This window comes from Myripristis murdjan, chromosome 17, assembly GCF_902150065.1.
Source record: "Myripristis murdjan chromosome 17, fMyrMur1.1, whole genome shotgun sequence".
NCBI lineage: Eukaryota > Metazoa > Chordata > Actinopteri > Holocentriformes > Holocentridae > Myripristis > Myripristis murdjan.
In genome coordinates, this window is record NC_043996.1 from 28,355,879 (window position 1) to 28,374,483 (window position 18,605).

The following is an 18,605-nucleotide window of genomic DNA, read 5'->3' on the forward strand; positions in this document are numbered from 1 at the left end:
CCTGTAGATAACTGCAACACTTCTCAGAATATTGCAACTGTGAGACAGGAACATTTTTAGCGCAAACACAGGAGGATGCACAACAGAGGAACATCTCTTGCAGAAAAACTATTTTAGAAGGAATTAGTTTTAAAGTTTCCATGAAAAAAAACAACACTTTTTTACACAACGAAACACTCACTGCAAAAAAACTCCAATTTACCAGGTCACTTAGTCTCATTTTCAGTCTTATAACAAGTGGGATGAGATAATAATAATAATAATAATAATACATTTTATTTATAGTGCTTTACATCAAACAAATGATCTCCAAGTGCTTACAGTGCATGAAAATATTTAAATTAATAAAACATTTAAACTAAGATAAAAAACGCAGTACATGAGCAGTGTCCAAAAAAAAAAAAAAAAAAAAAAAAAAAAAAAAAAAAAAAAGGAAAATACGAAAAGCTAAGGAAAAATTTGAGAGACAAGGCAACATTAAAAGGAAAGGGGAAAAAAAAAGGAAAACTAAGAGCTAAAAAAAAAAAAAAGGCACAGGAGGCTAGAGAACAACTAAAAGTACAACTCTAAACAATAACTGGACACTATTTCCAGGCCACAGAGGGCTGGGGTTGGATAATCCCACTTGTTTCCAGTGCTAATCAAAATTTTTGTAGAATTTTGCTTGAATCAAGTGTCATTTTCCTGATCCTACTGGGCTGATCTGCCTCATTCTGCCTTGTTTCAACAGATTTGAACTTGCTCCCAGAAAAAAAAAAAAAAAATCTTGAAATAAGTGAAACTGCATTGCAAACAAGTGGGATCTGGTCAATTTTTTTTATTTTATTATTATTAACAAACTAAGGACAGATACTTTTTGCTGTGCACAACCTCCAAACTGTCTGGCAGAAAAATAAGCAATAATCTACAGTAGAAAATGAAGCAAAAGAAAATAAGAGGCAGTGAAAGAGAGGACACAGGCAGGAAAGCGAGCGAAGAGAAAAGCATCACCTTAATGAGTGCTTGCATACTTTTGGGTCATTCGGCCCTCCGCGCTCTCACCAACCCTGTCCCGTTCCTTCTCCTGCAGTGCTTTGCAGAGTCAATCTTCCACCTGGTGAGGGAGAAATACAGCGAGCTGACAGACAGTTGCTGCTCTACCTCGCACGCCCGTCACAAAGTCCTGGCAGGGATCGTAATGACCAGAGGTGAGTAGCCGACTGCAGAGACAACATGCAGTCCAACATGTGACAGGCCCGGTGTGAGAGGACCAGGTCAGTCAGCAGCAACATGGCAATAATCAGTGCCAAGTGCCACTGATGCCAATTTTCTTACAGGTAGAAGTCAAATTAGATTATTATTAGCAGGGAGGAAGGAGTAAGAAAACATCCTGCTCAGGTGGAAATGCTGTTACCTTGCTGCAATTTCACCCCAAACTTACCAGGCGAAAAATCTTCTTACGAAACAGCAAAAAGTAGGTAAGGAGTTCACACTATATAGATTCTTTTAACCGGAAAAAATCCAGATTCCTCTCCTCTTGCTTACGACAACATTTTCCTTACAATGTGATTGATTTTATGTGCCGATTTTCAATGTGGGTAGTGTATACTTTAAGTGTCAGCAGTGTTTAACTTCCCTGCATGTTCATCTGCTGGCAAAAGTCTGAGGCTGTTGTGCAAGCTACAGATTGTACTTCCTCACTTTTTGCAAACCCGTCCCTCACTCCACGGACAGTCGGACCGAGAGAGGGACAGCGTCTCACCACAAGTCCTCTTAAGTAACGTCTGTTTGTTCACGAAAACCTTTTAGTCACAATCGCCGACTTGCGTTGTTCCCAGGTGCAAGATCTGGAGGAGGAGACGGCGTGCAGGAGTGAGGTGTTACCGGTTGCCAGTGGAGGATCCAGAGCGAGGATCCAGAATCCTAAATATGGAGAGAACGCCGTTACGGGACGTCTTCAAAACCTCTGAGTTTGTCGTCTCCATTTCAAACCAGAGGACATAAAGGGGAAACAGATGAAAGATACCATCTATTGATTTGGACGAGGGGGAACCGGGGCCTTCTTCTGCCCAAACCCCTGGAGCAACCCCGCCCTCAGCCACTGCCTGCAACGCTCTGGATCCTCCACTGGTAACCAATAATAACTCACTCCAGCACGCCTTTTCCTCTTCCAGTCCTTGCACCCGTCAACAATGCAAGACGACATTGTGACTAAAAGGTTTTTGTGGACAAACAGACTTTCTCCTCCTCCTGAAGCTCCAGGCCAGCCCGGTCAAGTCTATCGTGGCCTTGGACGGCAGCGACCTCAGTGCATTCTGGTTGATGTACCTTTTCTACCTTTTGAGCAAAAGGCAACACCACAGCCCCCTTTTCTCTGTTTTCTCTGGTTATTTAGCACAAATATCTGCATCATCTGCTGCATAGACACCCCAGTGTTATGAAAAGACCATCTCTCCTGTGGTGAAATGCCCCCTTTAAGAATTTCCTGTAGCTTTATCTCATTTAGACTATAGTGTTGTGCAATATCTGTCAGTAAAAGTTAAATTACCACAGCAGCTATCCAGAAAACTGTGCACAAAAAAAAGTGATTCGGTTACATTAAGAAGATCAAATAGTTACATGAAGTCTTGATTATGAGTTGAAGAAGACCTCAGTCTGGAGGCTTGGAGGTTTGAGATGGGAACTTGCTGCTCCAGAATCCGAGGAAATGTGAGCCGGGGAGGAGACGGGGAACAGGGCTGAACCTCCTGTTAAAGTGCCCTTGAGCAAAGTGTCCCCAGCGCTCTGTGCAGCTGCTGAACAGAGTCAGTGTGAGGAGGCGCTGGGCAGACAGGCCTGCAGCGGCTCCCCACCGCCGGGAGAAAATGTACACAACTTTCCCGGGTTAAAGTAAGAGCCACAGACTTTTTCACAAAAATAAAAAAAAATGTCAGCTTTGCTCTCTCTGCTGCCAACAGATGCAACACACAACCCATTTCCTGTTTTCTGCTTTTCCATTTGCTGATCCTCGCTCATCTCTTTCCTGGAAAAAATCTTTGCAACATCAGTTTTTATTTATTTTATTAAGGCCTGGGTTTTCCATGTAAGATTTTACGAAAAGTTTGAAATTCTCAACTTTAGTCAAGCTTAAGGTTTTGGGAATGGTTAAGGAAGACAGAAAATGGAAACTGCACTCGCAAAAGAAATCTTGAGTTGAACTGGTTGTCGGGGATGAAATTAAATGAATGAATTTTCTGCCTTTGAGGAACGGCAGGTGAAGCTCGTTCCCGTGAAATCGCAGCCCTCATGGTGCTGCGACTCCCCACGGCTGGTATCTCCTCAACTCGTCTGACATTTTGCTTTTGGAGCTGTGTTAAAAAAAAAAAAAATCTGCCACCTCACATGTGGGGATCAAAATTTGTAAACACGGGCCACTTACTTGTGTACATCCTACAAGTTGTGTAACTGAAACTACAAATTTGATGAGAGCTGGATTCATCAAGTCAATAAAAAAGAAAAAAAGTCAAATCAAATCAATTGCTACAGATGCACAAATTAAAAGTACTAATTGCCGCCTTGAACGTATGATCAAATTATTGATTAACCGTGTACATCCTGAGTTAAAAATATGATCAAATCCACGTTCAAACTGTCATTTAAAGCAGATTATAGCGGGCAAAATTATGGAACTTGGGGAGGGAAGGTGATATTTTGGGGAAAAAAACTCAGAATTTCTGAGATTAAAGTCGTGAATTTACAAGAAAAAAGCTTGGAAAATAGTTTTTCTTTTACTTTTTGGCCAAGGCCCCAATTCTATTTCGCAACAGGATTTAGTAACAAGGAAATCCTGGTGATTTGAGCCCAGAATAACAATGTAGTTTTCTTCTGAATCGACCCAAGTCACAGCAATGTCACAGCAACGATTGTGATTCTGGGCTCAAACCAGCAGGATTTCCTTCTGACTGAATCCCACAGGAGAACAAACTAGTTTTCTGAGTTTCTTTCTCATACATTTTTGAGTTTTTCTCACAAATTTACAACGTTCATCTCAGAATTTGGTATGTGTGGTTGACCCGACCGTGCAAAGTGAGGCCATGTGGTTCGTTGACCAAAAAAAAAAAAAAAAAAAAAAAAAAAAAAAAAGGAAAAGAAAAACAATTTTATCACTTTTTCTTGCAAATTTGTGATTTTTTTTCTTGGAAATTCAGTTTTTTTCTCAGAATATGACTCCCTCTCTCCATGGCTCCGTAGTTTTTTTCCTCTCCCTACAGCGGCCCTCGTACACCGTCATAAGAACAGTGAATGTGCACGGAAATGAACCACTGCCATGCAAACAAGCAAACAAACAAACAAACAAGGAATGCACACGTCACCTGAGATTACCTGGCGGATGTTGAGGCAGGAGGCGGTCGTCTTCCCGTGCCGTCAATCTTTGATGAGGCCACCTTGCAGCACATCAGGGGAAGTCCCGTCTCCGAGCCTCAGTCATGCACAATTCATCAGGCCGCCGTGGGAGTCGCTGCGGCGCTGCGGCGCTGCGGCGGCGGGCCGCTGCCACAACAAGAGGAAGTGTCTGGTTTCTCTTGTCCTGAATATCAAACGGCTCGTCTTGTTTGAGCTGCGGCGCTCTGTCAGCGTGACGCCGCTCCCTCTGATGTTAAACCAGCCCCAAAAATCCAGCCGCACCAAATCTTTACACGCCTTGTAGTGATAATGTAATAAAAAAAAAAAATTAAAAAAAACTGTCATCCTTGTCCTTGTCTCTCTCTCTCTCACTTTCTCTCTTTTTCCACTTCATCCTTCTGTCCTCCCTTCTTTTTTCTCTTTTGAACTTTCTATTCTATCTATTCTATTTCTACTCTTTCTCTCAATTCACTGAGTTCAATTCAAGTCAATGGGCCATAGTGACATTATTTACTGTTCACTCAAACAAATACATGCTGTCAAATCAATAATGTTAGCATTAATAATTATTTAAAGGCAGAATTAGGATTTTCCAAAAAGCAAAGTCTGGATTCACTGTTTGATACTATTTTTTTTTTTTTTAATTTTTGCTCCTTATCTTGCCGCGGGTGTTTCCTCAGGTTTTCTTGTTTTCTGTTTTCACAGTGTGACAGATTGATTTTGTCATTTTTGGCTGAAATCAGAATCAGAAATTCTTCACTGATCCCAAGGGGAAACTGGGTCAGCTGCGTTCGCTCAAATTAAACCGACAAACTCTGCTCATTCTGCCTTTAAAAAGAAAACAAGTCCAGTAAAGCTCCAACTACGTTTTCTGTTTCTGCTTTGCTGCCTCTCTCTCACGCTCTTTTTCTCTTTTTCCTGTCTATTTCTCTCGTTTATTCTCCCCATCGCTGTTTTTCTCTCCTTCTCTTCCTGACTTTATCTCTCTCTCTCTGCCTCTCTCACTTTCATTTTTCATTTTCACTCTCATGCTTTGCCTGTTTACAGTGTAACATGTTAATATATTTGTGTTGCCAAAGCATGAAGAGGTGCAAGTAAAGAAGACGGCATTAACAATTATTAATCTTGCAGAAAGTCAATAGAAGTAAAATATTGAAAAGTAATCATATGGATGCACCACCCTATGATAATAAAGCTATGTTTATGTACTTATTGTGTCTCTATACTTTCATGTATGTTGTAATGTTAAAACTAAATACTCATACAAGTCGTGCAAACATAATCTGTAACTTATTCTAACCCTATTACTCAATCTAAATCCTTCATTACTTTTAGATTACCAGGTTTTTCCTACATGTTAGATTAGCAGAGTGGCTGAACGAAGCAAAACACCTTTTCTTAATCTGCACTTTGGAGTTTGTTTTACATTTATCTTCACATTCCCTGCACTTTATTGCCACCAGGCGTCATTAAAATTTCACGGCTTTATTGTTGAGGTTTGAGGTGGAGGCTTTAGGAGCTGATGAAAATATAAAATAACTAAACATAAAAATTCAAAGTAATCTTGGTAATCTGAGTAGTTTTACAAAGTAATTATAAACTGATTAGCCTGTGCTCTCGGAAATAAAGCAAATAATTGAACCTTGAGGCGTGCAGCAGCTTGTGACTGCAGCAGCGCCCTCTAGCTGTGTGATCAGTGAAGTGAGTTTTTTACATGGTGCAGTTACATACAGAGTCAATGCAAAGACGCGAGTGGACACAAATCCACGCCACGCAAAGCAAACAAGGTGGATTTCTACAAAACTGATTTACATTTCAAGGCTGCTCATCCACAGCCTGCAAGTTCAAATCTACCTACCTAATTTATTTGGGTATTAACGTATATATTTACCCATTTATTAATGAATTTATCTCCTAAATTCATTGTATTTGGCCTAACAAACTCTGCCTCCTGATTTTGTACCTGAACATTAAGAGGAAACGGTACACATATGTATCTTTTCCTGCTTGGGAACACACACTGCATGTACTTTTTTGGCTTTTTGGCTCTGAAAAAGTTTCACATAATTACCAAGAGGGCCGGTTTTTAGCTTTAGACGGTACATTTGTATAGATTGTCCCCATGTTTCTGACAGTGTACCTTACTCTTTAAACTGTGACTATATCAGATTACAGTTACCTGTATTTTGCAGTTTAAATAGGCTGTGTAATCCCATCATGCATTCTGTTACTCAACAAACCTGTGTATGGAATAACTGCGAGCTACAATAGTTTTTATTTCATCTTCCTCCAGAGGAAAAAGTGAAACTTGTCTGTATGTGATGCAGCCTGAGCTCGTTTTCTTACAGCTTTTATTTTTATTTGTTTATTTACCTCCTCCCTCTCCGGCTGTGCAGGATTTGACCTCAGGTCGGCCCAGGTTGTGTGTTTGGCCACGGGGACGAAGTGTGTGGACCCGGGCAGCGTGAGCGAGCGGAGCGCCACGCTCAGCGACTGCCACGCCGAGGTCGTTGCCAGGAGGTCGCTGGTTCGATTCCTCTACTCTCAGCTGGAGCTGCTGCTCTGGTCAGAGCCACACACACACACATACACACACACACACACACACACAGATGCAGATTAACATGGACTGTAATGGTTTAATCTGGAGGTTTAAAGGTACATTACCAATATTTTTGAACTGAAGCTGCTGGTAGCCTGGATTTAGTAGATATTTGATCACTTTAAAGGGTAAACAAGTAAAACTTTGCCGCCCCACAGCAGAAACAGACTATAACATCAATGAGGCTTGATAGCATTATTGATCAGCATCAATAATCAATGAGTACTGCATCAGCTGCTGAGACCTCCGGCCCTGAAAACTCACTTTTCAGATCGATTCCTTCTGTTTTCCTTCTGAGTTTCAATACACTGGCCAAACAAATTTTGCAATAAGTTTATATAAACTTTTTCAGACATTTTCATACTGTATATATGTTGCTATTTTAACATGTATGTTTTTATTAGTTTCTTATTTGTCCCTGCCTCTTTAAACACTGTAACTCCTGTCATTTCATGCTGTCATGTTTTTTTTTTGTTTTTTTTTTACCCATTACAATACCATTTTCATTTAATTTTTCTTTGCTGTATCCTGTTACTGTTTACCACTGCAAACAGCCAGTTTCGCCACAGATGTAGGGGTTATTAAACTGTCAGTTTGCACTAAAAATCATCTGGAGAGAGGGGGTTTCACTCTCTGCCCTGTGTGTGTGTGTGTGTGTGTGTGTGTGTGTGTGTGTGAAGCAAGCGGCCCGACGGCGCTCAGCAGTCCGTCCTCGTCCCAAACAAAGGCTTCGGCTTCAGGCTGAGAGACGGCGTCCTCTTCCACATGTACATCAGCTCCTCGCCGTGCGGGGACGCTCGACTCAACTGCCCCTACGAGACCGCCGCCGCCGCGTGTGAGCTGACACACACACACACACACACACACACACACACACACACTTAGCAGCTGCACAGTTTGAAGGTTCAAACTGGAGAATTGCCAGTGTAAGCAAACAAATTTCAAATAAAAATGCCAATTATCACATTTTAACTTGTTGTTTGATGTTATTTGATAAAGAGCATTAGGAACAGATTTTGTGAATTAAAGGGGATTACCTCGTGCTTTCTGTTTGTCTTAAAAGCCATTAATATATAAACCCATCTGACTCACTTTTCAACATTGTTGATTTTGTTTGAAGTTTGCTTATAATTTTGCAAAACCTGAGCAGAAAACACAGTTATAGACTATGGTGATAATGTGGAATAGGATGAGTTATAGTGAATTACAGTTATATAATCACATTCCTAACATGGAACTGCATCCAAAGTTGGGAATAACTAGTTTCATTTTTTGACTTTACTCTATTTGAGAAGCTTTTTTATGCAGGAGTGATTTTTTTTGAAGGGGTTCACACTCCTCTGTGTTCTTGTTCCTAGTAAGAAAAGCTAAAAAAAAAAAAAAAGCTAAAAAAAGCTAAAAAAGCGAGTGTTGTGTGTAGAAAGGCAGGTCAGCTACAGCGTGCTGGACTGGCACACAGGAGGCCGATGGTGCGTTCATGTGCTGCTGGGAGACTCTGACATCTGGGGCTCATTTAATGTTTGTTTTATTCAGGGAGGTTTGACTGAGCATCACACATTCTCACTCTGAGTCGCTGAGCAGGACCAGCATCTGGACGGATGTCTGTTCACAGCCAGCGCCGCCTCCGTCTGTACATCTGATGATGGGAATAATTTACAGCAAACTTCTTCATGACTGGAAACACGTCTAGAAAATGTTTTTCTACCTGATCTTGTGACGTAAATGATGATACATGACCACTTACCAGTTATTTAAAAAGAACAATATGTGCAGAAAATAAACAACTCATGAGATTTGCATTTTTTGGTAGACTGTGAAATATTCTGAGATAGTGGATTTTTAAACTTTCCATGAACTACAAGCTGTAATCATCAAAATTAAAACAAAAAAGGCTCGAACCATTTCGCTTTATGAGATGAATCTACAATATATGAAAGTTTCACTTTTTGAATTAAATTACAGGGAAAAAAAATTAACTTTTCCATGGTACTCTAATTTTTTAGAAGCATCTGTATGTAATTCTACATTATGTGTTATTTTCATGAGCCAACGTGCAGTTTCTCATTGATTGATCAGCGACAAAGTGACTGATTGAAAATAATAAATCAGAAAGTAGCCCTAAAATATCCACGTGCCAACTGAGGTCATACTGACGTTAACAGAAAATAGTGAAGGTGCAGGTCTTATGTGAGTCTGGCAGCCCTGATTTAAAAGGTGAACGTCAGGTTTTGGTGTCGGTTCCTCACAAAACACCGGAAGCAGACACAGCACAGGCGGGGAAATGGGTGTGATGACGACACTTCATCACAAAATGAGCCCTGGACTTCTCCTTTAATGATTACTGAGAAAAAGTCTGGCGGCCTTTTGGTGGCAGGCCGTCTCTCTGACCTTCCTCCTCCTCCTCCTCCTCCTCCTCCTCTCCCTCCTCCTCCTCCTCTCCCTCCTCCAGATGTCAGCAGCCACAGGTGGGTGAGGAGGTTTCGCTATCACCTCAGGGTAAAGGTGAACGGAGGGGAGGGGACACTTCCTGTCACGGCACGGAGAGCCAATCAGAAATGGCACGGGGCGTCGCCGGCCGAACCTCTCGTCACCATGTCCTGCACCGACAAAATGGCAAAGTGAGTTAAGACAGAAATGTGCTTCGGTTGTGTGATTTTTGTTTAAGCTGGGGGTTGTTTGGCCTGCGGCAGAGCACCGGTAGATTTTATTTTCCTGCAGTCATTGCCCCTCTTGAAATGTACAGAACAAACTACAGGGGCACATGAGGGCCATTGTAGGGAAAAATTATTACAAAGCTGTTGGAAGGGGGGGTTAAAATTAAGAGAAAAAACTTGAAATTTCCAATATTAAAGTCACAAATTTGCCAGAAAAAAAATCAAAGAAAAAAGTCACAAATTTATGAGAAAAAAACTTGAAAACTCTGCGATTATAAAGTCACAAATTTGCAAGAATAAACACACTTGCCTGCAGTCGATGACCTCATCAAATTATATTTTGCAGCTGTTGTAATGTTGTGGTTTGAAAGCTAGTCCTATCCCAGGCCAGTAGGTGGCGCTACATTCATCCAACCTTGCAAAGTGAAGCTGTGTGGTTCTCTGACCAAAAAAAAAAAAAAAAAAAAAAAAAACAGTACAAGAAAAAGAAAAAACTATGTTTCTTTATAATTATAATTTTCTAGGTTTTTTTTCATAAAATTGTGAAGTTTTTTCCCCTAAATTTACCACTTTAATCTCGGAGAATATCCAATTTTTATTCTTGGAAATTTATATCTTTAATCTGGGAAATTCTGTGTTTTTTCTTGAAATATTACCCACCCTGTCCGGTGGCCTTGTAACTTTTTTTTTCTCCCTAGGAAAAAAAGGAACCTCAGTGAATGGTTTGTTTGTTTGTTTGTTTGTTTTGTTTTGTTTTGTTTTTATTTTTGATAAAGATGCCATTTTATTCCCAGCTTTAGCCAAATGATGGTTTGAGATTAGGGTAGGATGTTTTACCTGAAACAGCACGATGATATTAACTTCAACATCTTCAGTGTTCAACTCTCCATCAAAAATAGAAGCAAAGTCCCCAAAAAATTAAAATAAAACAGTTATAAACAGTCTAAAAACCTGTAGCTTTGATCACAAAACCCTGAAACTGTATGTGTGAGATCGAGCGGTGGTCACATGACTGTTGCTTATCTCTGATTGGTGGAATTGGTGCTGTTACAAGTAAACTCATGTTAGTTACACCCGCCCTGCATTCCAAATCGCATACTTATACTTTTTACTTTTAGTATGTACTGCAGCTGCCCTTACAAAGTATGTAGTTTAGTATGTAATATGCATGCTAATTCTTTTTTTCCCCTACTAAATAGTATGGTAGTATGAGTATTGGAACGCAGGGCCGGTGTCCGTTACTCCACCACAGGACACTGTGATTGGCTGACAAAACACAGTGATTGAGATTAGGCATGAGATTAGGCAAGGGGTTTCTGAGATGTAGTGGAATACAAAAAAAAAAATAACACACTTTAAATCTGAATTTGTGGAAGTATCCATGACAGCAAGTAGGAGCCCCATCATTCATAAGTGATGCTGGTAACTGACAGCAGCTGAAGTCGTCACTTCAGAGGTGATCTGTATTTGTGGAAGTGCCTCAATTCAAATTTAACGTTCTGTGACCCAAACTGGATGCGACGCCTTTGTGATTGTTCCTCCGCCTCGTCTTCGGTGTCAGATGTCGGTCAGGCACCCGAAAACAAAATCAGATACGAGAAGTGAGCGCGGAGGCTTACAGTGTGAACGCAGCTTTAGTGTCTTGACATATTGAGCTGCTGAAGAGCTGACTGATGAAACGCACCTCTCACCTCTTTCATCTGCTGCTCCTCTTCATGATTTCATTGGATTTAAAAGCTGAAATCAATGAGGAGCCGTAGCTTTCACCTGGCTTCACCCTGTCGGTCTATTTCAGGCAGAGAGCAGGTGGTTTTCATACCCTGTTCAGTTAGTGCAGGCAGGCTAACAGCTTGCTGATGGTGTCAGCTGTCTAGACAGTCAAACCCCGGTCAAACCTTAATGGCCCCTGCGTGGAAACTTAGCCGCTGAAATGCTGTCAAACAACTGTCACCGCTTTATTTGATTTTTTTTTTCTCCACACGTTTGACGGCCTTGAAATGACAGTTTCTTGTGGTTTCATAACAGGTGGAGCGTGCTGGGCCTCCAGGGGGCGCTGCTGTCCCACATGGTGGAGCCGGTGTACCTGCACAGCCTGACCGTGGGGACGCTGAGCCACACGGGTCACCTGGGCCGGGCGATGGCGCGGCGCCTCGGCCACATTAACCACCTGCCTTTCCCTTACCGCCGCCACCCGCTGCTGCTCGGCTGTGAGTGCTGAAGCCCCGGTGGGACCGTCCCGCTCTGAGATCAATATAACCAGTAATAATAAATCAAAAGCAACTGCTCCTTCTGCGTAAACTCGAAGACGTTTTGCTCCTCAACCCTGAAGTTTGGTCAGTTCTGAGGAAGTGCTGAACTTCTGGAGTCTTGAATGAGTTGCAGAATGTCTCCAAGATTGTGCAGAAAGTCTTTTTGCCTTTGTTGTACCACTGCAGCCCAGTCGCAAGGAAACAATGTTGCCTTTTATTTTTACATTTCTGCAAATCAAAGATACACTGAAATATCACGTTTTCAAGTTTCATGACGCAGTATAAAGCAAATGAAAAACATCATGTGGTGGATGGCACCATCAGGACCCTGCCTCTGCAGACCGGGGTCAAGATAAGATAAGATAAGATAAGATATTCCTTTATTAGTCCCACGGTGGGGAAATTTCACGCATTACAGCAGCAAAGTGGATAGCAAGATATGAAGCATAATTTACATTATAAACAGTATAACCAGATAATAAATAGCGAAAAGCAATATAAACATTATAAAAAGGAATATAGAAAAACAAAATAGAAATATGAACAATATTTATGTAGTTTTTAATAGTAGTTTTGGTGGCTAATAAGCTAACAAAGCAAATGAAAGTGGCTAAAGTAGCTAATGTAACTAGTATAATGTTAGCAGTCATGTGACGCTGATGCAAACTAAATGTACATGCCAGCCTAAATTTTGATATGTAGCGTATTTTTGGTTAAAAATGTTGACATTTCAACACATTTGTTGGTTTAGAGAATCGTAAAACGGCAGCATTTTATTCTAGTGACTGGGTTGACTGCTGTTACCATGAGATAGCTTGATGATTGAGTGCCTTCATCGACCCTGAGGTCAGTGTAATCGGGTTCCCTTTGTTTTGATGTTCTCATTTAACATTTGCTTAACCCTCCTGTTATGTCCAAATTTACTAACATCTTTTATGTTTGGGGTCAATTTGACCCCAGCAGTTTAAAGCTCCACAAAATTATTATAACTAAAATTATAACCGAAGTTTATGTGTCAGGAACTTTATGTTTCTTTGTTGACTACGTAAATAGCCCTTTAAATAAAGCATAGATTCAGATTCAGATTCAGATTGCTTTATTAGTCCCCGAGGGGCAATTCGGTTTCTACAGCAACATAAAATACATACAACAATAAACAACTGGGTAGACAACCCACTAAAACACATTCTAACATTACATGTGCAAAAGGCAAATAGGCGCTCAGTGCAAATTCTGGGGTGCAGGGACCATGCAGTACTTACAATATTATTCCATAAAAGTCAAAAAGTCAAAAAAGAGAGGAAAAAAAAAACCCTCAATTAAGGCTACCTCTGTTCAATAGGCTGATGGCAGATGGAATGAAAGAGTTGGCATATCTGTTGGTTTTCCTTGAGGGCTCCCGATAGCGCCCCCCTAGGGGCAGTAGGGAGAACTCCTTGGCCAAGATGTGGTCCGTGCCTAAGCCTATGATTCTTTTGGCTTTCTGAACCACCCGTTTCTCCCAGAGATCATTTAAATTATTTTGCCTATTTAGTATGCAGGATCTTCCTGTTTCTCCTGCATGTGTGGTGCTAGAGGAAAAGCAATGGAGTCATCAAACTCAAGAGAAATCTTCCTTTGTGGAGTATGAATGCACTCACTAAATATCATGCAAATCCACAAATTAGATTTAGTGATATCTCATGTGCAAAACTGTCATTTTAGCCTGACGGTGATACCAGAGGAAACATTATGAGGTCACCAGAGTTGACAGGGTTCCTCCTCCAGGGAGCATGGATGTGCTCATCAAATGTTATGGCAATTGCCCCAATAGATTTGGAAATATGTTGCCTTGGAGTAAAATGTTGAACAGTCAGCACGTCTTAAACCTGCTAGTGGGTCAGTTGATTACTTGTGGCCCGTATTAGAAAACTACTGCAGCAGTTTAACCACAGATAGCAGCGATTCTCCATCCTTAGCCAACACTCCCTCTCTCCCTCTCTGCACACAGGCCTGAGCAGCAGCGAGGTGCGGCCGGCGGGGAAGGCACCCAGCCTCAGCGTGAACTGGAGCTTTGGCGACGGAGGCCTGGAGGAGATCAGCACCTCCACCGGCAGGAGGAGAGACTCAGGGACGCCGTCACGGCTCTGCAGGCGCTCCCTGTTCAGCCGCTGGCAGAGGCTGCAGCAGCAGGTGAGTCGGATTAACTGAGAAACATGAAAAAGCATGTTCATGTCAGAAGGTTTCACAAGAAAAACCTCCATCAGTGAGAAAAAGAGCTCCCCAAAGCCCAGAACAGGAAATCAAAATGGGAAATGGGAGACCACTTAAATGCAAAAGCATAATTATTAATTTGCTCAAATAGTGCATAAAACTGGTGCATGTAGCTTACACGTCTTTTCCATGTAATTCTAAAAGGACAAGCAGACAGCGTTCAAATTAGATTGGCTGGATAGACTGGGAACAAGAACATGCAAGAGTTTTAACTCCTTCAAAAAACTCATGCCTCCTTTTCCACAGATACGCCTGCCTTCAAATTAAAACATTTGTAACAGGGCTGTTCAAAAAGGGATGTAGCCAGCGGTGGACAGAGTCTAAAAGTCCAGTGAACTCTCTGAAATTTTACTCAAGTGTAAGTAAAACTGGAAATGGCCAGAGTTTCTGAAGAAACTTTAAATGTGCTCGCCTCTTGTGCCCACAGTGTGGCTGTGAGCCAAACCACCTTTCTTTTGCTATGCCGATCACAGATGGTGACATTTTTTTACATGAGACGGATGTTATGGTGTTCATGATGGCTGTTAAGGCGTTGCTAGGCAGTTGCTATGGTGTTCCTGAAGGTTGCTAAGACATTGCTAGGCAGTTGTTACGGTGTCTCGGGAGTGTTGCTATGCAGTCGCTATGGTGTTCTGGGTGTTTGCTAGGGTATTGCTAGATGGATGTTATGGTGTTCATGATGGTTGCTATTGCGTTGCTAGGCAGTTGCTATAGCGTTCCTGATGGTTGCAAAGCTATTATTACTAGGTGGTTCTTATGGTGTCTGGGGGGTGTTGCTATGCGGTTGCTATGGTGTTCCTGATGGTTGCTAATGTGTCGCTGGGTGTCACCTTTCGTCACCTCTCTTGGACACGTGTAACACCTTAGTTACACCTTAGTTGTTTTTCCTTACATCTGTATTTGTTTGTATTGTTTTTTATGTTTTATGTCTCATTTTAGGAGGGCCACCCGAGAAGCCCTGATGGGTTTTTTGGCTCCTCCTGCACATGTATTTTTTAGGTTATTGTTTTCTCTTCCCAATCTCTATTATTTCCATGTGTTATGTATACTTTTTGTGTTATGCATTTTTTAAATTATTTTTGTTGCATGCAAAATGATAAACTAATCTAAAATAAACAAATAATCTGTTCTCTGGAATGGATGGACTTTGAAAAGGAGAGAAGGATGATACCTCAGCAAAAACATATTTAAATAAAAGTGAGATTCTGGTTTAAAAAAATATTACAAGTGCAAAGTACACAAAAGATAGTTACAGTAATGTTCTCTGTGGGGAATAATAACAGGATAGAGTGTTGTTATCACAGTTGTGTTGCTTAGCAACAAGAATTATGTAATGCTTGCTCTGTCTGTGGTGTTTTGTGCGCGAGCAGCAGAGAAAAGGCTCATATCCCATCACAGCCAAACTCCCGTGCTGATTTGCATGACTGTGTTTGTTTGTAAGGTTTACTTGATGCTTTGTGGAAGCAGCAGATCTGCTCATCTGTGGTGTCGCTCATTACAGACGCCATCCTGCAGCAGGAAGGTCCAAGCTCTGAAGTGTCTGGGAGCAAAACTCTGACTGTTAGCAGCAGCCATGGAGGCAGTTATGATAAAAGTCATGGAAAGAGATGGAAAAAGTCTGTGAGTCCTTGTTGAGGAAACTGCTGTCTAAATCTGGTGATCTGTGGAGTGCTAAGCCCAAAAGTGTGGGAGTTAACATATTATCTGGAGTTTACAGCAGTGGCACTTTGACATTGGGAATAAAAGTTTGCAGCACCCACTTACAACCTGTCAGGGTGTCTTTTACAATGGACATGGATATTTAATGGCACTTGTATCTCATATGCATGGAAAAAACATCCATCTCAACAAGTTAGTCTGCTCAGTCTCATTTTCCAGTTAAAATCTTGCTTTTACTAAAAGATTTTGTAAAAAAAAAAAAAAAAAAAAGCCACCACGATGAGATAATACCACTTGTTTCCATTGCAGTTTCATTAGTTTTTTTTCTGGGAACAAGTATAAATATATGCATGTATAAATAAAAAAAAGCAGAATAAGGCAGATCAGCCTACTAGTGTAAAATGACAATTGATTCGAGGAAATTCTGGAAAAAAGTTGATTAGCATCAAAGACAATTGGGATTATCCCTTGTTTGAAGAAAACCAAGATTTTAACACTGAAGATGAGACTGAATGTGTTCGAATGCAGTGTGTGAGATTTTAGGGAGCTTATTGCCTGCTGCCTTGCTTCTATTTTGAAAATAAAATCGAGAACAGCCTCAGTCAACATAACTCGTCATACTCAGTGAAGTTTTTCCGCATTAAAAAAAAAAGATTTACAAGATGTGCTCTGCCTTTTACAAGTCAGGTTATGTTCCTTAAATGTGTTTTCATTGCAGCTTCAGAGCTATAAAAACTGATTTTACAAAGTAGCGCTGGCACTTCGTCTTTCTCTAAACTGCACTGATGAGGTGATTCCAGGTAAAAAGCCATTATCCCTCATTGATTTTCATCAAGTGAAGCAGACAAGTTAGACAGGCATTTTTAAGCTATTAGACAACTAAGATGCCGAGTTTACAAATAGTCAAACTTTACAAAAATCTGCTATGAATATTTCAAGCTATCCAGGACTTCATACCATGAATACTGCAATAAAAATCTCCATCTTATCAAATCATTTAGTTTTAATAATACAAAATCGGGCAGAAGAAGGCAGATCAGCCCACAAGGATCAAGAAAATGACATGTGATTCTGGAAAAAAGTTGATTATTGATGGAAACAAGTGGGATTATCTCATCCAACTGGCAGATTTTCTCACCTTGTTTGAAGGAAATTAAGACTTTAAGACTGAGTATGAGGCTAAATGGAGATTTTTGCAGAGAAAACCGGCACTTTCTTATAATTAAACACTTTTATCTACATCATATCTTAAAAATCAAAATACATACCAATCATAGAAGACAATCCTTAGGCTTATATCATTCCTATGAAACGTTCTGTGTGGGCTGATCCATTCAAGGCCAAATTTCATCACAGCAAAAGTTGAACAACAGACTCCAGTAGACTTATCTGGGCTGCACAGTTGCAGAGTTTTATGCCTCTGTTTAATATTTCATTCTCTTTCCTGTGTCTAACTTCTTAAAAAGTAATATTTTTCAAGCTGGGAGTTATTAAAAAGAAGAGGGGAGAGCAGGAAAAAAGCACCTGAAACACCAGAGATGATTACAGATAAATATCGGGGGGTGACAGTTCCTAAACTCATATCGAGCTAAAGTTATTAAAAAGTGCAGAAGTGCCACCAAAGTAAAACATCCCAATAAGCAAAGGGATAAGAAAAATAAGTTGAGACGCTGACTGAAGTCCTGCGGCTGCTTCATTAGCATTCCGAGCCCATCCGTCTTCCTTAAACAGAATAAATCGCCGGCCGGCTCCATCTCAGACTAAAACCTCCCCATTATGATGATGTTTTTAAAGCATGCTTTAATTTCCACTGTGAAATTAAAATATGTATGCAGGGAGCGTACCACCGGACCAAATGGCCTCGGTTTAAAATTTGATGACAGCGGAGAGAGTGGTAATTATTTAGAAAAGCATCTGAATCGCTTTGCAAAAAAAAAAAAAAAAATCACATGCAGAGAGAGACAATGATTTGGGAAAAAAAAGCCCCATTGCGGTTGCATTATGTTTTCAGAGTGAGAGAAAGAGACAATGACCGCAAATGACTGAGAAAGACAAAGTACCACTCATATATTGTTATTTTTACTCTATCTCTCTTTTTTTATCTCTCTTTTTATATATAGATTTACTTTTATTTATTACAATTATTTGTTGGATGATAGTGTTTTAAATGTTAACTTTAATGTTAAAATCACTATCGATTAATACCAAAAGCTCACTGGCTGAAAAATTGAAATAGAAAGAAAGGCAGAAATGAAAGGAAGAAAGAGACAAAGAGACTACAAGATATTGTGAGTGAGTGAGAGAAAAACGAGAGAGAGAGAGAGAGGGAGAAAGAGAGAGAGAGAGGGAGAAAGAGAGAGAGAGAGAGAAGAAAAGGCTGAAGAGTCTTAATTTTCTCAGACAGGTTGAAACAACCAAAAATTGTCCGGCTTTTAAAAGTTGGCTCATTATGTTTTATTCTTTCTCTGTGACATATTTTACCTTAACTCTCTGTGTATTCCTCTTCTTCTTTGGTTTACTCCTGTCCTTTCACTTCTTCTTCTTCTTTTTTTTCCCTACATTTGACCTTTATCCCCTCCTGGGCTGGAGGGATGGCTGGGGTTTGATTCCCCCCTCCAGGCCAAACCTGCTGAGGTAGATACAGCCGAGCAAAATGGTGGTAATTTACATTTTGATGTGCCTTCTTTCCCTCAGCCGGCCTTGTCCACCTCTACCTCAGTTAGTGACCGCCCGCATTACCCAGAATGCCTCTCAGCAATTCCATGGGAAGGACAAGAGTGTGTGTCTGCAGCCTGCAACCAGTACAAAACACACCAGTGCAACACA

The 18,605-nt window shown here is 40.7% G+C and overlaps 1 protein-coding gene across 1 annotated transcript in view; it reads left to right on the forward strand.

The window, feature by feature from the left end:
- The window catches only part of LOC115375783 (double-stranded RNA-specific editase B2-like), a 60,682-nt gene that overhangs the window by 37,730 nt on the left and 4,347 nt on the right, over positions 1–18,605 (forward strand). The window contains exons 4-9 of the mRNA XM_030075323.1: positions 1,070–1,187; positions 6,759–6,927; positions 7,645–7,799; positions 9,414–9,582; positions 11,644–11,825; positions 13,858–14,039. Coding sequence (XP_029931183.1) covers positions 1,070–1,187; positions 6,759–6,927; positions 7,645–7,799; positions 9,414–9,582; positions 11,644–11,825; positions 13,858–14,039 — 975 coding nt within the window. The remainder of the gene's footprint in view (positions 1–1,069; positions 1,188–6,758; positions 6,928–7,644; positions 7,800–9,413; positions 9,583–11,643; positions 11,826–13,857; positions 14,040–18,605) is intronic.